The 27,592-nt window shown below is 51.1% G+C and overlaps 2 protein-coding genes across 7 annotated transcripts in view; one reads left to right on the top strand and one right to left on the bottom strand.

Moving 5' to 3' along the window:
• The window catches only part of VGLL4 (vestigial like family member 4), a 153,564-nt gene extending 136,259 nt beyond the window's left edge, over positions 1-17,305 (top strand). For 4 of the 5 annotated variants that reach the window (XM_059161755.1, XM_059161756.1, XM_059161757.1 and 1 more), the window contains 3 exons: positions 10,393-10,615; positions 15,849-15,972; positions 16,417-17,305. In XM_059161755.1, the coding sequence (XP_059017738.1) occupies positions 10,393-10,615; positions 15,849-15,972; positions 16,417-16,688 (619 nt within the window). In that variant the 3' untranslated portion in view covers positions 16,689-17,305. Of the gene's footprint in view, positions 1-6,428; positions 6,551-10,392; positions 10,616-15,848; positions 15,973-16,416 lie in introns of those variants that run through there. The other variant, XM_059161758.1, reaches the window with a different exon arrangement.
• A 2,791-nt stretch (positions 17,306-20,096) lies between these two features.
• ATG7 (autophagy related 7) overlaps positions 20,097-27,592 on the bottom strand; it is a 245,926-nt gene continuing 238,430 nt past the window's right edge. For both annotated transcript variants that reach the window (XM_059161751.1, XM_059161752.1), the window contains one exon: positions 20,097-20,372. Coding sequence is in view for 1 of the 2 variants with exons in the window: in XM_059161752.1 (XP_059017735.1) it covers positions 20,340-20,372 (33 nt within the window). In the remaining variant the exon portion in view is untranslated. The remainder of the gene's footprint in view (positions 20,373-27,592) is intronic.

Below are 27,592 nucleotides of genomic sequence, written 5' to 3'. Positions count from 1 at the left end.
GGTAGGGGCCCACTGTCTTAGTGGCAATCATCGCCAATGGGGGCGGTGGGCGTGGGGAGGGTTGAATGAGATGCTCTACATGTCATGTTCTCGGGTTTTTCCTTGTGTCTCTGCTAATGGTGGGAAACATGTACAGATATTTCTCGTCGAAGAAAACCAATGCCTTATTTGCATGGGGTTGAGCTATTTGGAACCATGGCTTGAGTCTCCTATCTGTGGCAATTCTGCCCTGCCCGCCAGCATCGCTGGGCGTCTCACCTCCTAGGGTGACAGCTCTGGAAAGCTCTTCCTTTGTGCAGCAGGTCAGCTCTGTGAACACTGGAGTGGGAGACGGGGAAGGGCACCCTGTCCAGCCCTGAACTCGCTCAGGGCCTATCTACTCATCCTTTTCACACTGCTCTATCATACCTAGTTGCCCGGCTTCTTGGCCCACCATGAGGAGCAGGGTGACCAGCACGGGCAGTGGCTTCTCCAGGAGTGACTCTAGTCGCTGACCCAAGAATTCAAGCGGCCGAGCCATCTGAGAGAACTCGGGCCGGGCCTGTCACAGAGGCCTGCTCCTTTGCCTCCGAGAGCCATGTTTATGCTGAAGATCCCAAATCACCAAGAACGGAAGGAGATTATAGGATGGTTTAGAGAGGTTTCTAACCAAAATCATTAAGAAATGTATTCTCTTAAGGCTCACATTTGGGTTTTCTCTAGAAGCTTTACTTAAGTGGTTGTGCTGGGTATGTGCAACCCTATGACTCTGGTGATGTCAATCAGGTTTTCTGGGTTCCCCAGGGTCTCTTGTGAGATCTGCAGAGTAATTGTGTTCAAGGAGGGACTTGCTACCCGCTGGAGTTCCTTCCAGTCTCTTGCAGGAGTTCCCAGAATGCTCATGAGGGCTGATCTCGGGAGGAATGGAGGGAAGTCTGAAGAATCTTGAAGCCTGGACAGTATGCAGAGATGTCCTTTTACTAATTTAGTGGCTCTCACTCTTGGGAAGGCTTTGACTGGAAACCCTTGACTCAATTATAGAGATAGTCCGAGTCCTTAACGGTGGAATTGTCACTTAGATACAAACTTCCTCTTACACTCCACACTATTTGTGATCTCACCCCCACTCCCTGCTCTAGAGGAAGGGGCTGTTTCTCAAGCCCCTGCAGGCCATTTTGGCAGAAGAGGAAGGGGTTGGTCTGGTTTGAGTCCCTGCCCCACCACCTACCCACCTGGTGACCTTCGGTGATCACGCCACCTCTCAGCTCCTGTTCCTTCCGTGTTCCAAGGGCATGATGATGGGCACCCCAGACGGCTTGCACAGCACTGATGCGGGAAGGAGGACCATACCCACAGTTGGCCTGTGGGCTGGAGGGATTGGTTGTCGCTGAGCCTATCAGTGCAGCATGTTGGAAAGATCTGGTGGGTCATTCATCCCATCATTTGTCCAAAATGTTACTGAGCCAAAAGGTTTTGGATTATAACTTGGCTGATAGGCTTCTTCCATCTTGTATGTGGGGGCAGCTGGGGATGCCTTTTCCTGACTTCCTGAATTGCTCTTGGAAGTGAAGTCAGGGGATAGCTTAACCCTCCAGCTTCCCCTGGCACGCCTGGCCTCACACATACTATGTCAACTTGTGTTGTCATTTCTTGGCACTTTTATTAAATATCCCTCCTATTGACAGGCATGGATGACAAGGTCCAGTGGATCTTGGGAGCCTCTTTGAAAATGAAGCTTTAAGACATTCATGCATCTGCAGGGGGATGGGGTATGTTAATTACAGATAAAGCAGGAAAAAAACATGATTGTGGAGAATAGCTAAAGAAGTATAAAGCAGTGGTGCGGAAAAGCCATGGAAGTTGTACCGGTTCCCCCAGGAGCGCTGTGACAAAGTGCTGTGGAGCTGAGGGCTCAGGAGAAGTAGATTGTCACCCAGTCCTGGAGGCTAGACGGCCCAGATCAGGGTGTCAGCAGGGCGGTTCCTTCTTGAGGGCTTTGAGTGTCCATCTGTTCTTGCCTCTCTCCTAACTTCTGGTAGCCTCAGGCATTCTTGGCTTGTAGGTGGCATTCTCCCTGCGTCTTCACATCGTTTCCTGTCTGCGCTTGTATTCAAATTTCCCACGTTTTATAAAGACACCAGTCCTATTGGATTAGGGTCCACCCTCAGGACCTCATCCTTTTTTTTTTTTTTTTTTTTTTTTTTTAATTTATTTGACAGACATCACAAGCAGGCAGAGAGTCAGGCAGAGGGAGAGGTGGAGCAGACTCCCCACTGAGCAGAGAGCCTGACCTGGGGCTTGATCCCAGGACCCTGAGATCATGACCTGAGCTGAAGGCAGAGGTTTTAACCCACTGAGCCACCCAGGCGCTCCTCATGACCTCATCTTAACTGGATTATCTGCAAAGACTCCACATGAAATCACATTTATAGTTCCTGGGGGCTAGGACTTCAACATCTTTTGGGGGAAAACACAATTCAACCCATAACAAATGAAAAGCAATTTATAATGGGAAAATGAATGACCAAGAGATGTATGAAAATATGTTCAACTCCGCTGGTAACTGGAGAAATGCAAGTTAAAACATCAAGGAGGAATGACTATGCACCACAAAAATAGCAGAAATCCACAGGCTATCGAAGCCGGACATCGTGGAAGATGCACGTGGCCAGGGCCGGTGACGCATCGCTGGCCGAGGCCGGGCAGAGCGGACAGCTATGTCATGATGGGTTTGGCAGCATCTGTTGAAGTCTGGAAGGTGGTGAGCTCGGCAGCCAGTGGTGTGCTTCTAGACATCTACCTGAGTGGTACTCAGAAACCCTGTTCCCGGGCAGAGATGTACAAGGACAGAAGCACCATGGGTTTTTTATAACGAGGCAAACCAGGGAGATGATCGGGGTGCCTGGTGGTAGAGAGACGGGTAAATACATGATGGTGACTTCCTGTGGAGATGTGAAGTTGTCCCACACAGCAGGCGCACGGCTGGATCTGTAGGTCAGGGCACGGATAGAGCCCCAAAACCACGCAAGGAGGAGAGCATATGGTTGTGAGGCAGTACGTGCAGTATGAGACCGTAATGTAGATTTAGAATGGGCTGGCTACATAGTACTTACAGACAGACTCCTCTGTGGTGAGAGTTCTTAAGCACAGATCGGAAGACGCCCCAAATACAGGACAGCGGTGCATTTAGGGCTGAAGAAGGGGAATGAGCTGGGGCCGGGGAGCACGAAGGAAGGCCTTCAGCCGTGTCTCCCATGTTCTGCTGCATCGACTGCTGCCAGCATTTCCCATAAGAGGAAAGAAAATGTCAGAAGCGCATACCGTATGTGATTTCATTTGTCAGTCCTGGGGGGTGGGTACATAGGTCGTTGTCGTTTTCCCTGCTGTGCTCCCCCTCTCTTGAGAGGGAAAGGTGCAAAGGAAAGGCTTTGGAGCCAGTCACGTAGAAATTAGAATCCTCGTACTGTATTGGTTTTGCAACTTTAGAAGAACTGCCTAACCTTTCTGAACCTCAGTTTACTCCTCTATAAAATGGGGATGATACTTTACATTGTAGTGAGGGTTTAGTAACAACAATAAGGGCTAGACTATGATCTGGCATGTAGCACTCAATAAGTGATAGTTCACGATAATAAAGATAATCAAGGTAAATAGAGGGATTCCCTGGCTTTAAACGCATTATATTTTTGGACACTACTTTCTAAGGGCAACATGCCAGTGGTATACGCTCCTCACTGGAACTGTAGGGCACACACGTCCTACAGTGTGCTTTCTGAAAGCTGAACTAGCAGAAGAGGGATGCTACCTTTGTGGGGAGCTCACAGGGAAGACGGTTATGTGGGTGGATAGATGTGGCAACAGTGTAATTCACCAACTGCGGGGCCCTTCCCACGCAGATTGGACCTTGGATGGTGGTAGGGCTCTGGCTTTTGTCTTGATTGTTAAGCAATGATAATTTCATTTGCAACACAGTGTCTCCCCACAGTTAAAGTCAAAGTCAGTCTCTGTCTCCTTTCTGCTGCCAAGCAGAACGTGCTTGTGATTGAAGCAGAGGTCCCAGATTATTCTGTGTCTTTGGGACACTGAATGCCAGTATTTCCCAGCTTTTCCTGCCTGTGACACACAGCTCATCATCCTGAATCCAGGAGGGGACCTCTGCCTTCCCTCTGCCCCACAGCGTCCTGGTGGTGTCACGACCCCTCTGCTTCCAGTCTGTAGTTGGTACCAAGGAGTGACAGGCTTGACAGAGTGTCTTGGGGACACATCCAATGCCCTCTTGCTTGTCAGGAAGCTGTGAATATTACCCTGCTCACTAGGAGAAAGTGGGGGTGGTGTGTGACGGCCTAGGAGACAGTTGGGGGGCAGGAGGACAAAAATTGGGGAAAGTAGTTACAGGGAGAAGACATTTCATTACTGTTTACTCTCAGTATTTAAAAGCTCCCTAAATTCTGCTTGCTCAGAACGTTTCTCTTGCTGGGAATTGCCGCTGAAATTTCCTTAATCCCTCTTTCATTCACCACAGATGCTCTTCGCTGGAGGCACGCATAACGTAGGTACTTCAGTAATTCCCTTGTTCACTGAAGAGGGAAACGTCCATGATGTGCCTGGCCCTGCGCAGGCCTCTGGGGAGAGGGCAGAGCACGAGGGGTGCAGGGCCCTCGCCAGTGTCCTTGGAGCTGGCTGACTGCAAGGCAAGGCGACACAGTGGAGGGCTGGTCCCCTCATGCGTGTCCACTGTTCCCTCTATCCGTGCAGTCCGGAGGCCAGGGAAGGCCTCCTAGAAGCTTGGGCAGAGCAGGCAGTAGAGAAGGACTCTTACAAGGGCCTGGGGGGACGATGGAGGAGCGGTTGGTATGTCTGGCTGATGCCCTGCCTCTCCCTCCATTCTTGGCTAAGTGTTTATCTTCAGCATCTTGCTCCTCTTTTTTGTGAAACTGGGGCAGCACCACCCACCCCGTCATAAACACGAGGAACTCAGTAAGTAATGGCTGTTCGATGCTTTTGGCTTTAAAAAAAAAATCATTATTATTTTTAATCCTGGTGAAGCGTATTTATCATACCATGTACCATTCTAGCCGTTTTAAAATAAAGTTTATTTTGTTTTTTTAATAATCTCTACACCCGATGGCCTCGAACTCAATACCCTGAGATAAAGAGTCACACACTCTACTGTCTGAGCCAACCAGACATCACTGTAGCCATTCTTAAGTGTACCCTTCAGTGGCATTAAGTATGTTGTCTGAGGAAGCTTTTTAAAATTGAAGATGCTTTCCTGACTTTATTGTTGTTTTTACTGAAGATTTTCTTTGAGAGAGAGCATGGGTGTGCACTTGTGCAGGTGAGCTCCTGCTGAGCAAGGAGCCTGATGTGGGGCTCAATCCCAGGATCCTGGGATCATGACCTGAGCTGAAGGCAGACGCTTAACCGACTGAGCCACCCAGGTGCCCCCTGACTTTATTATTGTTGGTGCTGGGCCATAAAGGTCTGTTACTGTAGGTCTGTCTGTCCTGTAGGTTTCCCAGAGGGCAACTGCTCCAGGAAGAAGTGAAATGGAAGCGGAGGGGCTGCACTGGGGGGAGGGCTGTGTCTTGGCTGTGACCCTCCTCTCATGGCCCCTGCTCCCCAGGGCCTCACCACTGCTCGGGCTCCTTTCTGCTTTGAACCTCTGTTGTCGTGCCCCATGGAGGAGGCCATGGCAGGCCTTTGGTTTGCTCCTGCAGGGGCTGGCTAGGCCCTGCCTCATTCACCTGGGCTGAGAGACCCGCAGCCACGGCGGCCCCCTGGGGCCCAGAATATGCCCTTGAAAGCACCAACTAAAATGTCTTCTACCCATTGCCTCTCCCCTGCTAGAAGAATTCAGGCTCATGTTGGTTTATTTAATAGCTGTCAGTAGTTCATGGAATTCAGCTAAGGCCCCAGAATGTCAAGTGATCCTTTCCAAGGGTTTGGTTTCAACTTCGAGCTCCTGTTTGTCTAAGGGCAGGAAAACCTCATTCTAATGAGAACACAGATGCACACAACGCCCTTTCTGCGTGTGGTGGAGGGATTCTTTTGCCATCTCACTGCACTTTTCCCCAGACCCAGTGGACACTTGGCTTCTCAACTCAGAGAGGGCAGAGGGGCATACGCTGTCCATTCCCTGGAACACTTGGTCCTGGAAGAACGCGGAATAGACATCTTCCCTTTTACCACCTCCCCACATTTGTCCCCCTTTCTGCTTCCTCTCCTTGAACATTGGCAGTGGGGTGCTGCCCCAGGGGGAGTGCATGTTCCCAGCGAGAGGCCGGCGTGCTGTAGAGTCAGCTGCCTGGCCTCGGTGGCGGCGAGGCACCTGGGAGGCCTCTGGGCCGGGCCTGCAGTTGGTTTTTCATAAGCAGACTTTGCCTTTAACTAGAACGGGGGCGACTTGGATCTCCTGGGCGGAAAGCGTGTGGTCTGTCTGCTGTCAGTGAGAGCACATGATTCTCTGGGAAGCTGGGGAGCCTGGGCTATGATTCACTGGAGGAGGGGGGAAACGTGGAAAACAATGTCGGTCTTTAAGCTCTGGGAACCAGGAAAATGAGCTGGAAATGTGAGTAATGTATAATTTTGCTAAAATTGAACACCAAGTTCTTCAGACATTTTCTCTTTGTGTTTGTCAGTGTTTTGCCTGATCCGTGATGCCCTACTGCGTCATGCTTGCAGTTGACTGTTTTTTGGGTTAGCCTCCCCAAAGTTCTCTTCTCTCAATCCTGGGGGCAGGATGAGTGCAGAGCAGGTCTTTGGGGGTGCAGGTTGTGGGTATGGCCCTGGCCTGTCTTGCTGTCTGCCCTGTTAGCTGGATGCCTTTCGACCGTTCCCTGCTGTCTTGGGGCGTCCTTCTCCCCTGGGATGTGGCTTATTATTCCCCAGGCCTCGTCATCTGGCCATCCCGAGGCTTGACGGGTTGATACCTGTCACTGTACTTGGCTGACACTGAAGGGCCCCGGATGTCGGATTTGGGGGATGCGGGCTGCCCTCTGTCCGCACTGGTGACTTTGACATTGGATGGAGATAGGTGCTGCCTGAGCTTGAAACTGCTCCTTGCTGTCAGCCCTGGGCGGCTCTGCCCTCTGACTCTCCAGCATTCTGCCTCCCCTCCGGACCTGGGGCCCTGCTGGCACTGCGGGGCTGTAGCTGCCCCTTGGGAGCCCACGCTTGGCCTGCCGGCTCACCAACCTGCAAGAAGGCGAGGCCGTGTCTTCCTTTCTATAGCCTTCACAGAATAGGGGCTCGGTTAACATTGCTTGAGAAGCTGGGAGTCTGAATCGGACAGAGGTGGATTGGGACTAAGAAGCCCACCGGTCCGTGCCCTGAGTGCCTGCTGTTCATTCAGTGGCCTCCAGGAACGTCGTTTTGGTGGGTGGGGAGCAGGGAGAAGATTGTGTCAAGGAAGCAGTTTATGGATCCGTCAAATATTGTATTTTATCCAGATTGAGAAGAAAACCTGATACTGAGGATGAGTATTGTGATGATGTCGTCTTTTCCTAGTCTGAGAAAATGTATATTTAGCAACAAACACCCGTCTGGAGAAAGTCCTGTCGATCCCGAGTGGGACAGGCTGGTGGGCTGGCTGCGGGGACTTCCTCAGCGGGACTGCCTGATCCCAACTACGTGCTTCCGCAGCCCCTGTGGCCCTCCCTGGGAAGGCCTGTCGTGTCTTCTGAATCGTCAGAGGAAGATGGGATGACGAACGGGCCGGTTTCAAAATTAAGGTTTTTTGTATTTGTTCGGTGCTGTAGGTCTTTGAAAATGGCTGCGGTCGGGCGCCTGGGTGGCTCAGTGGGTTAAGCCGCTGCCTTCGGCTCAGGTCATGATCTCAGCGTCCTGGGATCGAGGCCCGCATCGGGCTCTCTGCTCAGCAGGGAGCCTGCTTCCCTCTCTCTCTCTCTGCCTCCCTCTCTGTCTACTTGTGATCTCTGTCAAATAAACAAATGAAATCTTTAAAAAAAAAGAAAAGAAAAGAAAATGGCTGGGGTTGCCAGGGGCGTGTGTGCAGTGTAGCATTAAACTGTGTGACCAGGACATACTCTTGCATGACCGTCTTAATAGGCTGACAGTGTACTCTCTAATTGCTTTTAAGTCATTCTGTATAGTCAACCAGAGGGTAAGAGGGAGAAAAACCACCCATAAATTAAACACTGTGCCTTCTGCAGTGAATTACCCTACCTTAGAGCTGATGTGGTCCCACTGTATCCCCTGCTCACTTGCACTGGGCTAGCATGATTGTTGGTGTCTGTCTTCTGTTCAGTCCTTGCTGAAACCCCTTGGAGGGATATTCTGCTGTGACCACAGGTAGATGAGGACGCTGGGCTCCCTGGCTTGCCCGAGAGATGATGTGCAGGACCAAAGCTTGGGGCTCACGGAGCTCGCCACGTCTTGTACTCTTTCTGCTTCGCCCCCATGGGCATATTGATCCAAGCTTGTCCCACGTCCATAGGGTGTCAACACCCCTGTAGCTGGCTCCTCAGACCTCACTTCCCGATTCTGCTAGTCCTTGGTTCCATTACCACAGTGCCTGCCTTTCCTTCCCGGTCACCTGCGTGCTGCTTCTCTGTGTTCACTCATGCTCGCTGTGGGCCTGCCGCACAGGGCAGCATGCTGGGTGGGGAAGGTACCACAAAGTGCAACAGGGCTTGGTGTGTCCGCAGAAGCCCCCAGGGAGGTTGGGGGGCAGTGCATAGATGAAGACATTGCTAATGGTGTGATAGGTTTTTTATGAAAGGTATGCATGGGGCACTTAGGGATTGAGAACAGAGCAGCTAAGGCAGGTCAGCAGGCACGGTCAGCAGTGAGTGGTGTATTTGTGTGTCGGGGGTCACACAGTTAGAGGCCGAAAGTGGCACATCTTACTTGAGGAATGGCAGGAAGATGGTTGTAACTGCAGGGTACCATGGTTGGGGGCATGACAATAGAAAAGTGGTCGGGACCAGAGTGGGAAAGGCCTTGAAGGGGTGCTGAGCTACTGAGATTTGTAACTCAGGGTGGGATGTGGGTTGATCTGCTTTATAAAAGAGGTCATGCTGGAGATATTCAAGTAATGTGGGGCATGTGAATCAGGCTGGCCAGTTGTCTGAGTGTCTGGAGCTTGGGTGTGCTGTGACACTCTATGTAATTGTCCAAGATGTCACCATCGGGGGGAACAGGGCAAAGGGCACATGGGATCGCTCTGTCTTATTTCCTACAAATGCACATGAGCCTATGACAGAAGAAGGCATGCCTGTCACACACAGGCACCTGCCCGTGTGTATAAAATTCCAACTGACGTCTTTTCTGAGGCAGGCTATGACTTTTGCTTTCTTTGGTTTTCTTAGTGTATGAGCCTAGGCTTCTCTGCTATAAAACATTGTGCACTGAGGCAAGAGGATGGTTGCTTGTGGACTCTGAGAATAATTTGCATTCCTTAAAGAAAAGTCACTGAAATTTTTATCTGCCACATTTCTAGTTAAAAGACTTCTCATTTGTTCTGAGAATAAGATTGTGCCAGCAGCTGAGAACATGGTAGATGGCAGGGGCTGAGACCAGAGGCAGAAAGAACCCCTGCAGAACGGGGCAGGAGGGAGCTGGGCCGACCCGGTGTTCCTGGGCTTTGATCAGCTGTGCCTGGCCAGTCATTGTCTGACAGATGCTGCACAGGATGCTGCCTTGAGCCACAGTCGCTCAGATTGTGAGGAGGGTTGGTGTCGGCAGCCCGTCCATGTTCACACGGCACCTGCTGGGTGCTACACGTGTGGCCGAGGTCTCTGGGACTCTTCTGAAGCCAACTGCTGTGGCTGGTGTGTTCCAGACGGTAGAGCTGCACACAGGGAGCCACGGCAGACACCACCCCTTACCAGCCACATGCCCCTGCCCCCCAGTCTTGGTTCTGTCCTCTGGAGAGGAGAACGCTGTGGCGTCTCCTTGGTGCTGTTGGGAGGACCTGGAGAGCTCATGCTGCTGGAGGCCCAGAACAGGATCCACCCTGTAGGAGGTGTCTGGTGACTGCGTCGTCATCCTCTTCATCCTTTTGAATGGCAGATCCTTATCTAACCAAGCTGGCATCAGGCGCATAGGCTGGTTCTCCAGGCTCTTAGCACGTAGAGTTTCTCATACAAGGGCTCTGATAGGCACAGCCATGCGCGGGGCGGCATGCTGAGCAGAGGGGTACCACCTTCATTTGGATGGCCCTGCAGAGCCAACTTCAGACCCTAGTTTAGTGTTGGGGCTCCTCAGCTTCCTGGGGAGATGTTTGACCTGAGCCTCAGGAAATGGAAATGATGATAAATATTTATCCCCAGCATGGAGCAGAATTCAATGAAATAATGAGCTTGTAGCGCCTGGCACAGGGCTGGCATCCCATTCGCCATTCAGGGGATGCCAGGTATTCCCATCTGAGTGCTGTCTCCTGTCTTTCAGGAACAAGACTGCCAATGGAGACTGCCGAAAAGACCCCCGGGAACGGAGCCGTAGCCCCATCGAGCGTGCCGTGGCCCCCACCATGAGCCTGCACGGCAACCACCTGTACACGTCCCTCCCCAGCCTCAGCATGGAGCAGCCCCTTGCTCTGACCAAGAACAGCATGGACACCAGCAGGCCGGCTGGCATCTCGCCCACGCTGACCCCAGTGGAGCGGCAGCAGGTATGCCTCTGGCCATAGGATTCCCGTTGGTGGCTGACCAGGCGGAGCGTGCAGGATGGAGGGCCAGGAGGGAGGTGGCAGGAGAGGTGGTGCTTACCCTCGGTTCTGTGCTTAGAAAGAAGAATGGCAGCAGCACGGATCCTTTTACCAAATGCTGCCTTGTGTTTAATTCCCACTGAGACCTGTCTGGGCCTGACCTCCCAGGACTGATAGTCTTGGACAAGACGTTTAACATCTCTGGGGCTGCAGGGTCGGTTCAGGTTTTCAACAGTCTTCCTCGGGAATCCTGTTTCTAGGAGGATCAAGGAAAATCCTGCATTTACCTATTATAACGTCACACAGACAAAGTTAAACGTCAGGTTCCTTTACTTTGGGTTGGAATCCTCTACAGTCAGTGGTTAAAGCGGTTCTTAGCTCCTGCTGGTGAGAAATCTGTCATTGGCAGATAGGGTTGTTTTTTATTAAAGGAAAATAAGGAAATTAATTATTACTTAATAAACACAGTTTGCTTGGTTAAAAAAAAAAACAGTATTTAAAAATTGGGGCTCCTGGGGAAATCCTTTGCATCAAGGTTTGGAATTCCTGCACAAGCCATGGTGTTTCTCTGTGAACCTCTGGGGCCTGTGGCCCAATACGTCCCCGGTTGGTGTTTGCTGAAAACTGATGGGCAGTGAACGAGGCAGGTGCCATGTCCTGAGGAGATGCTGGGTGCAGCTGGAGACTCTGCTGCTGAGCGTGCCACGGCTTCCCTGCAGCACCCCACCGCACACGACAGCACCCGTGCCTGCCCCAGCTGTTCTTCAGCCCGGCCAGCACTGCCCAGTGCCTGTCTCTGATCCAGTCTGTCGTTGGGACAGATGGTGCTGGTGCCTGGGTATCCCAGCAAGGCTAACATCTCAATTCCTTTGTTTCATTCATTCATTTAACAAAACTTGGTAGGCACCTACTGTGTGCAAGGGGAGGATATAGAAGCTGGTCAAGTAAGCTAGAGGCACTGACCGTTTCAGTCTTGATGAGTCTGTTATCAAGTGACTGTAGTACTTCAGCTACTAATGTGGCAGCAGATGGCCGCTTACTCTGATAGCAGCTCAGGCCGACTTCTCCCTGCACTCACGGATTGCAAACTTACTAGTGTGGACTGTGCCCCGGGGCTTTGCAAAGCCCTGGAGACACAGAGACACGCATGTAGGATACAGGTCCAGCCTGGAAGGAGCTCGCAGTCCGGTCCGGGAGGTGGGTGTGTGCAGAGGGGGCTGCACTCGGACCACAGGAGATGTGGTTTAAGTATCAGAGACTTGGTTTCTAGGATCAGGGAACTGAGCCCTCTGGCTGTGGCCAGTGCTATAGAGAGTCCCTTGATGTGTGTGTGTGTGTGTAGGGGGTGGGACTCCACGGGGAAGTTCAGCCTCTAAGCCCATGGCTTGGGTAAGAAGCTCCCCAGAACCCCTGGAACTGTCTCTGCCCAGAAAAGCTATGTCTGAAGCTTTGGAATGGGTTTCTGTGATTTTTGAGTGTCTTCTGGTTGCTTCTGGTCATATTTGCTGTGTGAGAAGTGTGCCGCTGGACGGAGTGACCTGGCTCTTTTATTTTTTTTATTTTTGTATTTTTTTTTTATTTAAAGATTTTATTTATTTATTTGACAGAGAGAGATCGCAAGTAGGCAGAGAGGCAGGCAGAGAGAGAGGAGGAAGCAGACTCCCTGCTGAGCAGAGAGCCCGATGCAAGACTCGATCCCAGGACCCTGAGATCATGACCTGAGCCGAAGGCAGCGGCTTAACCCACTGAGCCACCCAGGCGCCCCAGACCTGGCTCTTTTAGCCAGGGTCTCCCCGATCCGTCTATAAAGTGTGCCCAGCTGCCCAGTCCAGCAAGAGGGTCCCTGACCTGTCAGATGAGCTGTGGGGCTGTTGAACGTGTTTTCTGGGACTGAGAACCTGAGATCTTGGGTGATTCCTGGCTGGAAAACAAAGCTAGTAGCAGTAGAATAAGTTCACAGCTCTCCTGGGTATAGTGGCTTTGGCTTTCCTGACATGGTGGCCCAGACCTAAACTTTAATTCAAGGTTGGGGTTGGTGGTGAAGCAGAGGTTATCAGCTTGCCCCCTCCCGCCCCCGCCCCGTGGCTGCAGGTCAGCATGTGTTTTGTGCACCTGGTGACCATTCATCGAGCTCCTTCCTATGCCAGCATGGTGTGGCCTGGATGGTCACTGGGGCCTGAGCTTCCTCTTAGATGGTTCCTGAGTTCTGTGCCAGGCACTGTGTTGGCCACACAGCAGTGGGCAGCTCGGCAGCATCCGCCCATGTCCGGGGTTGGGTTTTATTTGTGAGCTGTCAGGGTGGCTCCATTGGGGAAGGGGGCCTGCCACCGCGCAGTTTGGAGCCAGGGCAGTGACGCGGACAGGGCTTCCTGAGCAACGACACGGCTCCAGGTGGCGGGCAGGCAGTGGAAGCCTGCCTTTCTTGGCTGGAAACTGTGACTCAGATCTCTGGGAACTGGGATAGGAAAGTTCCCAGAGAGGCATGTGTGGGGAGCCTGCTGAAAGTGTCACCCCACTGCATGTTTCTGTGATGGCGGCTCAGAGGGGAGAGTGTGGTCTCAAGAAAGCTGCGGAAGAGCCCATGAGAATGGGCCAATGAGGAGAGGAGGGCTAAAGTTACATATGAACAAGCCCCCCCGGGACAGTGAATAGTAGGATGGTTCTCTTCCGGATGCTCTCCCCCGAGGGCAGCCCGGTTCTGGGCCCAGCCAGAGCAGGTGGGGCGAGGGCTGAGGGAGTGTGAGTGACCGTCTGGGCCTGGCCTTGCCTCAGGGTGGCTGGGGAAGCTCCAGCAGGTTACTCATTTCTGGCCTCCGTTTTCCCCATCTGGAAAATGAGGGTGTGTGGGGAGGAGTTTGGGTCATGGGACCTCACTGCACTCAGCATCTGGAGGCAGAGGCCTGTTCCAGGTGGGTGTGTGGGTGCCGAAGCCCTGGCCTGCACTCAGCCAGAGGCCTGCGCCTCTTCATCTCCAGCTGGGAGGGGTCCTGGAGATGATCTGCTGCTACTAGGAGTGAGATTGAAATGTCTTCTTGTTGGCCACATGTTCACCGGTGGGCCCTGCCCAGGGGCCACCTTCTGCTCCAGAGTGGCTATCATAAAAGCTGGACATTGACTTGATTCTTATAGCTTTATTCGGAGCTTCCCCAAATTTGTTCTCCTACACTTTACCTTTCTTCACCTTCCATGACCCCTTCCCCAAAACATGACCCCACTTGGTGACATTTGTGTCAGCCAGGACTCTGGTTGCGAGGAACAAAAACCAGCCTGAGCTGACATAAGCACAAAAGGAAGGGAGTTTTATTGGGAGGACCTGTGGCGTCTCCTGGAGCCCAGGGTCATGGGTATGGCAGGATCAGGAAGGAAGGGCCAGCCCTTGCCTCTGAGAGCTGGTGAGGAAGCCACATTCTCCCTCCCCGGCTCTGTGCTGGTCCAGTCTCCACATTCTCTTCTCTTTTTTTTCCTCTCTCTCTCTGCTTCTTAACCTGCACAGCCATTCTGGTACGACCATCCCATGACTCCTGAGGTCAACCTGAATCTCTTTCTTAGTCTGGCTTAGTAGTTGGCCCCAAGCCTGGGTCAGATTTCCAGCGTGGCCAGTGGGACAAGGTCACTTATGGACATGGCTGCCTCAGCCCTGTCTCATGGATGGAGGGCACATTCTACGAGAGGGGAACCAGGGAGATCACAGGCTCAGGGTTAAAAAGAACCTTCAGAAGGTGGACTGCAGGCTGCAGGCTACCCTCCCGGGACAGTAAGACCAGCCCCGGCATGGCAGGGCTCCTGCCACCAAGCCTTGGCCCCAAACTCTCACCTCAGGTGGTCCTCCAACGCCCTCTTCAGCTGCCACTCTTCCTGTCTCATACATGGAGAAACGGAGGGGAAGAGGGTGAAGGTTGCTGCCAGATGAAGGGGGAGTGGACCCGGACTCAAAGTCATGTTCTGTCTGCACCACTTTTGTCCGTGCTGCGATGGCTCAAACTCCATGCCTGTGGCTGATGTGTTGAGGTAGTATTGAAACTTCCATTTTTCCTTTCCATGCTGCTGCCGAGCCATGCCTTCCCCCATCTTGGATGTGAGTAATTTTGTGTCAGACTCAGGCACGTCCTGGCCCATCCTTACAGGTCCAGATCTTTATCACAGAACATGTTTTTCACTCCTGTTCATTTCCCATCGTGGGAAGGTTTGCTGTGCAAGCCTTTTTGTCTTTACCCTGGCTACTGATTGAACTCCTCAAAGGCCAGGGGTAGAGAAGCCCTGATGGCTCTCTGAGGAGCCCTTCCATCAGCTCCCCTCTACTTTTTTTGGAACTTCGGGCATATCCTCTTCTATCTTGTCTTCAGTACTGTCAGGAGAGCTCTTTCCTGGATGGAACCTGAGGGAGCTATTTGATTCACAAATATTTTCTGTCCTGGATACTGTGCCAAGGTCTGGGGCTCCAGAAACGCTTCCTGGTTGTTGCTCTGAAGTGTGCGTGGGCTAGCGGGGCCAGGTGCTGGGGTCTTCCTGGTGTACTTGGAAGGCATGATTGACTTGCTAAATGGGGAGGTAGTCGTGGGGAAGGAGAGAATGTCTGTAGAGCAATTTGGGCTGGGGGTGGGGTGCATTTAAATTCATACTTGGATGGACTTCCTGCATTTCCGTCTCCATCAGGATTTGTGTGGTCATAATAGAAACCAACTTGAGCTGTCTTTAGTTTAAGCAAAAACCTGGAGTATGTTGGGAGGGTACCGGGAGGGTTCCTAGAAGCCCTTGGGCTATAGGGCACACGCTGAGAAGAGCAGGGACTGGGTTGCCCTGGAGACTTGATGGCAGGAGCTGTGGAGGCTTCTCACGCACCCACAGAGGCCCACTCACTCTGATTTTGCTGTAGCTTAGCAAGTTCACTTGGTTTCGCAGTTGGAGGTGGCAGACAGGCCGGCCTTGCCTTTGCCTCTTGTCAGGAGGGGCTGCAGGACAGGCGCACCTCAGAGTAGCCTTGCCCAGAGGACAGGGACCTGATGGCCCAGAGGACAGTGGCCCTTGGCTCCTTGCAGGCAGGATGAGTGCTCTCCGTGGTGATAGAGGGACAGAGACTTGTTCTGCATCCCAGCTGTGGCAAGTGTATAAGGACTGGGGTCATCAGCAGGGCTGAGCACCACTGCTCCTTATCTGACCTCCCAAGCCAGAGCTGACAGCAGCCTCCTCTTCTCCCCAGAACCGGCCTTCGGTGATCACGTGTGCCTCGGCCAGCACCCGCAACTGCAACCTCTCCCACTGCCCCATTGCGCACAGCGGCTGTGTGGCGGCCGGACCAGCCAGCTACCGGAGGGCCCCGAGCTGTAAGTCACCCTGCACATGGGGCGGCTGGGGTGGGGGCTCGGGCTTCCTCCTTGGACAGGATTCAAGTGGAGTGTTTGCATTCTTTCTACATTGCTGTGGACAGAACAAGTGGCCTCTGGAGCTTGTATTTTTATTGAGGTTGAAAAAGTGTTTTGTGTTGGGGTTTTTGTTTGTTTGTTTTGTTTTGAGCACACATGCACCCAGCATTGTGTCTGGCTTGAGTGGGACAGAGGGAAGAAACCTCCGGGGAAGAAGCTGTAGTGGGACCAGATCTACCATTATCAAGGCCAGGTTTTCTCTCTGAACTCATCCTTAGCTCAGGTGGGCATGCTGCCATGTTACAGGTTCAGAAGAGAGATCTGGCCAAGTGCCAAGCCAGGGCAGGTGGGGACGGGCCCTTTGTCCCCAGAGACCTGACTAACCGCTGTCCCCCTTCCCTACAGCCACCACCACCTGTGACCCCGTGGTGGAGGAGCACTTCCGCAGGAGCCTGGGCAAGAACTACAAGGAGCCTGAGCCAGCGCCCAACTCAGTGTCCATCACAGGCTCCGTGGACGACCACTTTGCCAAGGCCCTGGGCGATACGTGGCTTCAGATCAAGGCAGCCAAGGATGGCGCGTCCAGCAGCCCTGAGTCAGCCTCGCGCAGGGGCCAGCCAGCCAGCCCCTCCGCGCACATGGTCAGCCACAGTCACTCCCCCTCCGTGGTCTCATGAAGGGAGTGCCACCCTCAAACAAGATGTCAATCTGCATGGTTTGCCTGAGCTTTGAACAGTCAGTGCTTAAAAAAAACAAAAACAACAAAAAAAAAATTGTCTGGGTGGGGTAGGGGGAAGGGTAGGGAAGGGATGGTTTATTCGCAAAAACCATGTCGTTGGATTTTTGTTCTGTTTTTGTACTTGCTTGGTTTAATACCAGGGGCCCTCAAACTCGATACCGGGAGCTGCCCGTGGACCATCTAACCTAGCGTCCTGCCTTCCTGCCTCAGTTACCAAAGAAACCTCTGATGCAGGTCTGCTGCCCCGTCCGGGGCCAGGACTCCACGGCGCACGCTTTCTCAGTCACAAGCCATGACGTTGGTGACCCAGATGCTTCGTGCTTTTCAATTTGCTTCTCGAGACCGGGGTGTGTGTGTGGCTTCGCTTCCATTGCGTGTTTGGTCCGGGCCGCATGTGAGTGCGTCTGCGTGCGTGCGTCTACTTGAAGAGAACAGAGAACTGTCGCGTCTGATTTGCACTATTGGAGGAGGGCTTCAGTTGCCTGCCTGACAGCTTTCTGTGAGATGCTAGTACTCTGAGGGCAAACTGCTGAAAAACAAAGGGTTTAAGGATGACATTTCTGACCATTTGTGTCTTGTTTGTTTTTTTAAATTTAGACAAAACAGCTTTGGAAGGGGAAGTCTCATACAGGTTATAGGTCTTTCTCTCTAGATTTCAGGTGCTTGCAACTGGACTGCAGACTCTACCAATCACGGGCATTCTCCCTTTCCTAAACACTGCAGTTTGTTAGACTAGAGCTGAGGTTGGAGGATTCTGTAGTGCTTTCAACGTGATGCATGTTTTAATGGAGAAAAATAGCTGGTTTCTATTAATTGTATAGATATAGTAAACAAGAACCTTAATACTTACTAGCTTCTTTTCAGAATTAGTTTATTTTTGTCATTTACAGTCCTAGATATACTTACTGCTGGTACAGTTGTACTCTGAGATTTGTTTGATATTCACATTACTCCTGAGTCGTGTGGGGCTGGCAGGCCCTGGAGACGGGCAGGCCACTCGTGGGTCAGCCGCCATGTAGGATGCTGGAGGTTTTTGCTGCCAGCTGACGTTTACTTTTTGCATCCCTGTCTGCTTATGACTAGCTATCAGGGGAGTTGGGGTTTGTGTCTTCCAACTTCCCTCCATGCAGAAACTGCTCCCTTTTTTCAACCCTCTTGGCTGAACAGCAGATTACTGACAATCTGTGATATGGTATTTTGTGTGCTTCCTCGTACGCTGGGGCCAAGGCAGTATACATTCCTCTGACTTTATACAGTTATCACTGCATTTATTATCGTTTGCTAGAGTAATAGCTACTAACTAGAAATTAGGCAAAGAAGAAAGCATGACGGACACAGCTGTGGATGTTCAACAGCTGCTCCTCTTTTTGGTAAATGTACATTTCTATCCTACCCCCCACCCTACCCCCCGCCCTGTTCCAGTCTCTAGAAGGCCACCAGAGGGCTTAAAAAGTTGCCTGGCCAGGTGACAACAGGTGCGCCCGCCTCCCCTGTGAGGCACTGTGGACGCCCGGGAGCCCTCGAGGCTGGTTTTCTGTATAAGAAAAACACAGGTTAGCTGGTTAATTGTAAAAATTGTCACTGGGCAAAAAGGTCAGCAGATCGGCTCTTGTGGTCCCAGGGTGGCTGCAGGTGTTTCCACAGGCAGAAGAAAAGCCCTTCTCCTCTTGCCCCTGCACACATTTCACCCCCACGTAACTGGGCTTCCAGGCTTTCGCATTTGGGCCCCTATATTTTCTGTAGGAAAAATCGGTGAGAACACTTTTTTTATATAGGTAACTTTAAGACCATCATTACGCTGTGCGTAAAGAATGTACAGAGAAATTTGTAGGTATTTTTTGAAGAACAATTAATTTGTTAATGATATGTAGCTATTTAATTTCCCCTTTCCCATTGTAATCATTCATATTTTTTTTGTTTGGAAAAAAAAGTTGATCTTTTTTTTTTTTTTTTTTTTTTTGTCGTAGATTTGTCTGTAAAAGTGCAGGAACACAGTTACTCTATGAGAACACTGCATCTGCCTTAATAGCCACTAGTTTGTTATTGCTCCAGGCTACTGAGCGCTGTGGCGGGAAAGCAGCCGCCGCTGGCGGGCTCTGGGAAGGGCGGGCTCCTCGGGCAGCGGCCTGTCGGCGCCCGGCACTGACCTATCTGGGATAGGTGGGCCCCTGGAGGGGCCCCGGGCACACAGGGAAGCAGAAAACCAAACATTTCACTGGGAAAGGACACACTCCCTGGCCTCAGGAGGAGCACAGTGAGTTCTTCACAGAGCCACGCCGTCGCAGTGCGTTCTGACCGTTCTCTCTCCATGTTTGTAAATCTGTAATATACCATTCTCTGTGGCCTGTTTTTCCTGGAAGAAGAAGAAAAAAAAAGGTTTGGCAGGCCATCTTTTTTTTGTACTTAAAAGTAGCCTTAAGAACAATAATAAAGTGCTCTTAAACCACAGGCTGTGCGTGTGACCAACGGGCTGGGGAACGGCACAGCGGGCCTGCACCTGCATCCAAAGGTGCCCCCTCTGCCCCAGGCAGGCGGGCAGACATCGTCTGTAGCTCCAACTCCCCAAGAAGCCCCATTCACGACCTGACCTACAGAAACCCCACCTTTCTCAGAGTTAGCCTTCAGACTCACTGTTGACTTGGGTCCCAGGCTTGAGACAGAAGAAAACACCCCAAGATCACAGTTGGGGAGAGATTGTCCCCCATCCCCACCGAGTCCTTAGGTGCAGCTCTGGGTGTCACAGATGGCCACCAAATACTGCAGTCAGGGCCCTCTGAGTAACACTGAGGAGGGCCTTGAGGGAAGGCATCTCCTTCCCTTGGCCATAGAGGAGTGGGCTCTGGGGATGTGAGGCCTCCTCTGGGGCAGGTGGGGCGCCCACCCAGGCCATTACTAGGTTGTGGCCCTTCCACCAGTTTAAGGCAGCAGCGGCAACTTTGTTCCTCTCCTGAGCAGGGAGGCAGGGCGGCACAGGTGTTTTGCCCACAGCTGAGGATAGGCCAGGAGGTGGAGGAACCGTCTGGATAGCAGACTCTGGACTGGAGTTCTGGGTTCACTGGGATAGGTGCAGGCCCTTCTGTCCTGCACATCCCTCCCTCTCCAGCAGGCCAGACTGACAAAGTTTATAAGGATCTCTGCCCTCACTGGTACCCAGAGGCCCCTCTCTGGTGTTTGTAGAATAGCCCAGGGAGTCTTATCTGCCCCGCATTTGGCATGTGTTGGGCTCACTGTTCCCCGTCCTTACTAACGCCCTATGGGGGCCAAGCTGGTGGGATCCCGGGAGTTTTGACTATCAAACATTTGACAACAAGAAAAAAAAAACTCGTGGAGGGAACGAAGTCCCAGATCAAGGGCAATGCCAAAGCCAAGGTTATTATTCAGCTCAGAACTGGTAGGATCATGAGTCATAAGAAATGGAGAACGCCAGATGCTCCTGGGCAGCGAAGCGGGGGCCCTGGTCCTCAAGGTATGCAGAGGAGGAGACCACAAAGGTTGGGGGGGCACGGGGCCCAGAATCACCGGTCCTGGGGGCAGCAGTCCCGCTCTAGTGACCCAAGGGTTCCTCAGCAGGCGGCGAGGGTGGGCCACGTCATACGGTCTCATCGTCGCTCATGTCCCAGATCTGTGTGGAGAAGGGGAGACATTCAGTGTCCAGATGGCCGGTGGTGCCCACTGATGTGGCCTCAAATCTATGTGGTGTGTGAGCAAGCAAAGAATGACCGTTCCCACTTAAAGACGACACACCGCGTGCTTCACAACACCCTTGTCGCTAAGGACAGACACCCCAGTTCTTGAATAATGAAAGCAAATCACACAGAAGGGAAGTCTTTTGCCTGAGGTCTCACTGCTAAGTGAGTGAATGGCGGCCAGCCTGGGGGCTGGGGTGCTGGGATCCACATGGGGATTGTGAGCGCCCCTCACCTCCAATGCCCACCACACAGCGCCATCACTGCCCCGCTTTTTTTTTCCTGCTGCACTGACGCCCTGTCCCGTCATCCTCTCAAATTAATCCAAGTAATCCTGTCTCCTCACGGTCCCCTGGGGCCGGGACTCTGGCCTGTGTACTTGCTCAGAGGAGGCCCCACATGCCTGTGCACACGCTACCCACCTTAGCAGCCTCCCACCCCCGGGGCAGCGCGTCAGCTGTGGTCCAGGTGCCAAATGCACTACAGATGGCACACCTGGACAAGGACTGATGGCTGGCCCTTGGGAATCAGCTCTCTGCCCACCAGTCCCAGGGGAGACAGCCAGGTCCTGCCTCTGTCCCTGTGTGTCTTTGGGGAGCCCAAAACTTTGGGGGCCATCCTTCAGGGGGCAGCATGAATAAGGGGACAGTGGGGCTCTCACAGCATCACCGCTGTTAAGAGGAGTGAGGAGGCCCTGCCCAACTGCCTCTTTCTCTGCTGCCATCTGCCCGGATCCCTGGGAGGGAACCGGAGGCCAGTACAGCAGCCCCTGGGGCTCCTCGCACCCTAGGCTCCCTAGGGGGCTGGTCTCTGAACTTAAGCCTTCAAACTTTCAAAATTCCTAGAACTGGTTGCAAAAGGCCACCTCAACCCTAGCAGAGCTGAGAGAAGGAACATGATGTTTACATGAGGCTGGCCCAGGGAGATGGGGAGGCCCGGCCAAGGTAAATATCAACACCAGCTTGGCTTTCAAAGTCAAGGATGTGGAAAATAAATACAGAGAGAAGGAAATTTCCTTTATCCTGAGGTCCCAGCTGCCTGGGCTGCACACCCATACCCCCTTTCTACATACACCCTACTGTCCCCAAGATACACCAGCAAAGATCCAGATGCCTGTAGGAGCAGGGACGGGGTGGGGAGGAGCCTGGGCTGGGGTCCAGTGACCAGAGTGAGATCAGGCCAGTCCTGCCATACTTGGGGCCCAGCTGCCCACCAAGCTGCTCCAGGGCATGGCTTGAAATGGACTCCAGGGCCTAGACCCTCAGATGGGGTTTGATGGGGGATGGGATGGAGTGGCTGTAGCCCAAGCAGAGGCTGCCCTTTGGAGCCCCTGGATGTGAGTATCCCCTGGTCCAACCACCTGGGTGCAGAATCAGCTCCCAGAGGGCTGTACTGCTGGGGCTCATCTCTTCCTTCACTCTGACATCCAGTAAACACACACTGGTGGAGCTCCTGGTGGAGGGGGCCCCCTGGGCTATGGCTGCACAGAACTGATGCAAATTTGCCCTCCCTTACTCCAGCACAGCTCTGGAGGTGCAGAGGGAGACGAATTCAGAGAGGTAAGATGCTCACCTGGGATCGCAGAGCGAGTCAGGTACAGAGCTGGGAGCACAGGTGTGTGGGCAAAGGTTACATGAACAACAAAGGCTGCCTGGGACAGGCTGCATGAAGGAGGGGGCCACGGTTGGTGTGGGGGGTGCTAAAACCTGTTGGGGATGAGAGGGATGCCAGCCAGGGCCTGGGCCATCTATGTCAACAAGCAGTGCCCTCTGTGAATGGATGGGGTTTTTTAAAGGACATTGGGGGCTGGGGGAGTTGGGTCCAGGGAAGGGCACAATGGAAAAGCAAGAGCTCCCGAGGCTCCATCTGTTGTACTTCACCTCATTGATGGGGAAGGGTCCTCAGCACCAGGCCCTGCGTTTGCCCATAGTGGGAGGAGGGTTGGGAGGGGTACTGGCTCTGCCCCTTGCTCCTGGCATCAGCCAGGTTGTGCAGGGAATCAAGTTAGGCACTCCAAGGGCTTACTATGACAGGGCTCTACAGAAGGGGTGGCGGGTAATGGACTTTTTATAACTGCTCAGGGATTTTCGAGAAAGAGTTCTCTGGGCCCGAGATGGGTTCCTCCACTAGGGCAGCCAGTCCTTTTCCCATAGGCTGGGTCCAGGAAGGCAGCAGTCTTAATTGTAAGCTTCCAGAAGCTTGAGCCTCGACAACAACCATATGAACTCATTTATAGGTAGAATCTAAAAATGCTGAACTCAGAGAACCAGAGAGCAGATGGGTGGTTGCTAGGAACTGGAGAAAATGAGATGTTGGCCAAAGGGTACAAACCTTCAGTTGTAAGAGGAGTATGTTCTGGAGATCCTATGTACACATGGTGATTACACTTAAAAATACTATATACTTGAAATTTGCCTAGAGAATAGATCTTAAGTGTTCTCAATACACACACACACTAACCATGTGAGGGGATGGATATGGTAATTAATCTCATGGTGTCAATCATTTCATAATGTATATTAAATCAGTACTTTGTAAAACCTAAATTTGTACACATATTTGTCAGTTATTCTTCAGTAAAGCTGGAGGAGAAAAAAACAAACTTTAGTCTCATCTCACCCTAGAATAAGGCCTTGGGGGTGGGAAGGAATGCTGTGACCTTAGCCTCCCTCAAAGCACCTGATGGACAAGGGACCCCATGAATGTCCTCTTTGTAATGAATGAAGGTTGTATTAAAACTGGCAAAGATTTTAAAAATGTTGATACTCAGTGCTGGCAAGGGAGTGGCAAAACACTTCCAGCAGGAACATAAATTGGTACCATATTTTTCAAAAGAAGAGATTTGGCAAAATATAACACAAAGCTTTAAAATGTTCATACCCTAAGGAAGAGATAAATGATCTCTTTTTGCAGATGATATGCAAGTATACCCAGAAAATTCAAGAGATGAATAAAGACAATATTCAGAAGATAGCAAGGTATAAAATGACCACCAACAAGTCTACCTTCATATATGCAAATGGCAGCCAGTTGGAAAACAGTGAGAGAGAAGAACCCATCATAAGAGTGATGAAAAACAAATTCCTAGGGAATAAACCTACATGAAATGTATAACATTCAAATGAAAAAAACCCGTCAGCTCAGCCCCACGGTGGTCCTCGCCAGGGCCTTATGAAAAGCACACTGGAACCAACGGAGAAAGTTCTCCCGTGTGAACTCAGGGAGACTCAGCAGCAAGAAACGGGTCAGGATCACCCAAATCCATACAGAGATTTACCACAATCTCCACTTGAAAAAAATCAACAAGTATCTTTTCTGGAGCTAGACAAGCTGGTTCTAAGGTTTATGGGGGAAAAATAAATAAGCAAAGATGTCGAGGAAAACTTTGGTGAAGAAAAACGCTAAGGAGGTTCCCTTGCTCTATGTTCAAGCAGGTCATAAAGCCAACAACTTAGAAGAGGATTGCGTCACCATGGCAACAGACAGATGGGCCCATGGCATGACCTGAGTCCAGAGACAACAGAAGAGAACATCCAAGTACATATGGAAACTTAGTATCTTAATGATAAGGTGATCACAAGTCATTAGAAAAAGACAACTTTTTAATAGATGATATGGGGACAGCTGGACAGTCATTTGCAAAAAGATAAAATTGATTCCATGTGTCACTGTACATTGGAATCCACTCCAAATGGAACTGATCTAAATGTATGACAGTGAAACTATACAAAACAAACATCAGTGAATTCCTTTATAACCTGGGAGTGAGGAGCCTATGGCCTTAAATCTATAAGCAATAAAACAGATACAATGGATTATGTGAAAACACATGTGTGCAATTTTGCACAGAAAAGCTACATGCAAAGTTGGAAAGAGAACAAAGTGGGAGAAAATACCACTTCAGCCCATAAAAGGCTAATCTCCCTAATATACAAATAGCTCTTACAAATCAAGAAGAGAAAGAGCAATAAAAGAACTCTATTTTAAGTAGAATACATGGACAGTCCCCAGAAAAAGATAGGCAAACAGCCCTTAAACCTAAGAAAAGGGGCTCAGTTGTTCAGAATAAAAGAAATGCTAAAATTTCTTAGGACACAAAGAATACTCAGAAGAAAAAAAAATGCCAACTCTTCACAAAAATCAAAACTTCTGCTTTCTAAAAGATACCACTATGTAAATGCAAAGGCAGACCAGAGACTAGAAGAAAATATTCACAGTGTACATAAAAAGGACTTGTAGCCAGAATATACAAAGAACTCCTATGTTCAATAATATAGAGACAGGCAACTTTATTGTTGTTAATTGACAAAAGATGTAGACACCTCATAAGAAAGGAAATATAATGGTCAGTAAGAACCTGGACAGGTGCTCAGCATCCTTAGTCCTCAGGGAAATGCAAACCACAAAGAGACCACCACACTGTACCTTCTAGAACTGCCAAAATGAAAACGGCCTGTAGTACCAAAGGTCTGTGAGCGCGTGCAGCACCAGGAGCTCCCGTACTGTGGTAAGCAGGAGGGAAACTGGCCTAACCACTTGAGAATAAGGCTGCTGACTTCTAAAGTTAAACCTATAATATGATGCAGCCATTTTACTCCTCTCTACCCCAAAGGCATGAAAACACATGTCCACAAAAAGACTTGTGCAAGTGTGTTCACAGCAGCTCTATTCATAAGAGGCACAAACTGGACTCAACCCAAATGGCCAATGGCAGCAAAGAGAAACAAAGAGTGGTATCACCTCACAATGGGGACTACTCACCATCAGAGGAACGGACCACGAATGCGTGCAGCAACACGTACGCGTCTCAGAGCCATTGTGCTGAGTCAAAAAAGTCCGACACAAAGGACTACATACCCTCTGGATCCATTTATGTAAAATTGTAGACGTGGCAAAACTAATCAGTGATGACAGAAGGTAGGTAACTCCCCAACCAATGCACTTTAAATGGTGTCTCATTTTACACAAATTATACCTTAGTAAAGTTGATTTTTTTAAAGCTTCACAGAACAGGGGCACCTGGGTGGCTCAGTTGGTTGAACATCTGACTCTTGATTTCAGCTCGGGTCATGATCTCAGGGTCGTGGGATGGAGCCTTGAGTTGGGCCCCCTGTTTAGCAAGTCTGCTTGATGTTCTCTCCCTCCCCCCTTGCCCTTCCCACTGTGCTCGCGAGTGCACGCTCGCTCTCTAAAATAAATAAATAAGAAAATCTTAATAAAAAAGTTAAAAGCTGCACAGAACATTTTCTTACCTATCAGATGGGCACAAATCCCAAAGCTCGACAATACATTCATTCATTGTATTTGTGAACCTGTGGGAAAGCAGCCCTCTGGGTGGAAGCTGATGGGACACAAACAGCACCAGGGCCCTACGGAGGCAACCGGCACTCTCCGACAGAACTCCTCGTCTTGGATTCTGACCCAGCAGGCTGATTTTAGTCTGTCCTAGGGCTACACCTTCACAAATACAACAGGATATGATTCACTGTGCATGGGTCGTTATAGGCAAAAACTGGCAATAGCCCGAGGGGCCGCCAACAGGGGAATTGCTGGCTAAGCTGTTTGCTCACAGCCACATCAGGGCTGTGGCCCTAAAATACAGCGAGGAAGCTCAGTGAACAGTAGGGCGCCATTTCCAGGGATCTCCTTAGTGAGGGAAAGAAAAATGCAAGTGTCTGTGGCAAGCCACCTTTGGTGTGAGATGGAAGAGAAAATAAGAACATCTTTACGTTCTTTCACAATTTTGCAAAAGTAAACACAGTGGTGATATACTGGAAATTAATTTTAATGGTTCCCTACAGTAGGTGGGTGGGATGGGGGAGAGGCTGTCTGTGTATCCCTTGTAATTTGAGCATCAAGTCCATGTTTATATAGTCAAAAAATTAAAAAAGAAAAATAACTGAAAGCACAGCAACAAAACCAAGCTAAACAAAATCCAGATATACAGGACCTCATCGAAAGTAAATGTGCCCCAAAGGACACTAGTAGGACAGTGGAAAGACAATCCACAGAACAGGAGAAAATCTTTGCAACTCATACACCTGATAAGCAATTTGTGTGTAGACCATTTACAACAGTAGTGAAAAGACAACCTAATTTATGAACGAGCAAAGAAGCTGAGTAGATGTTTCTCCAAGAAGGACATAAATGGCCAAGAACAACATGAAAATATACCTGAACATCACTGGTCATTAAGAAAATACAAATCAGAACCATGAAGAGACACCACGTCACACCCATTAGGATGGCTCTGGTCAGAAAAGCAGAGACTCGGTTCTGGGGAGGATACGGAACAGCCGGACCCCATCGATGCTGCTGGGCGCAGATGCCACGCTGCAGCCTCTGTGGCAAATGCTCTGGCCATTCCTCCCAGAGTTAACCAGAGTGATCCTGTGGCCCAGCAATCCCACTGCTTGGTGTGTACCCAAGAGAATGGAAACCCACGTCCACACAAAAACTCGTATAGAAACGTTCACAGCATTATTTGTAAAAGTCAAAAAGTGGAAACAACGCAGATGTCTCCCAACTGATGAGTGGGAATGGGGTCTGTCTGGACGGCACGGATTCATTTGCCAAATGCACGCGTGTCTTCAGTCTTCTCCAGGGCCTGAGGACAGTGGTGTGACCATTTACCAAGTAGGCAACTGCAGCCAGAAGATATTAGGTAAACTTGCCCAGGAGACCCAGCTAGAAAGGGTCACACTGAGGCTTTTCCACTTGATCTTACCACTTCCTTATTGTTCAGCACAATTTCTTCTGAAACAAACCGATGAAGGACAACAGTCTCCAAACCTGCTTCCTAGCCCGACGCTCAGTTCCGCTGACTCCCAATGAGTGGCCGCCCAGCCGGACCGCACACACGGGGAACCATGCACCCACACAGGCCAGCCTCCTACCTGTTCTGGCTGCCACAGCCCCCCCGCCTGCAGGCTTCTGACCCCCGTCGGGAGTTGAACCCTCACTCCTGCCCTGAGGCCTGTGCTACCCCTGGCTGCCCCAGGGCCTGGCCCGCGGGGCCCCAGCAGCACCGCAGCAGCACGGAGTTGGGCCCAGCCAGAGGTGGCACTGTGGCATCTCAAGCCAGGGTGGGCCTGAGGACGACCTGACCAGGGTGCTGCTCTGCAGCAGGAGGACCCTCCCACATCAGGACTCACTA

The sequence above is a fragment of the Mustela lutreola genome, chromosome 2, assembly GCF_030435805.1.
Source record: "Mustela lutreola isolate mMusLut2 chromosome 2, mMusLut2.pri, whole genome shotgun sequence".
Lineage (NCBI taxonomy): Eukaryota > Metazoa > Chordata > Mammalia > Carnivora > Mustelidae > Mustela > Mustela lutreola.
Note: the sequence above shows the minus strand (reverse complement) of the source record. Positions and strands in the feature narration are given on the sequence as shown.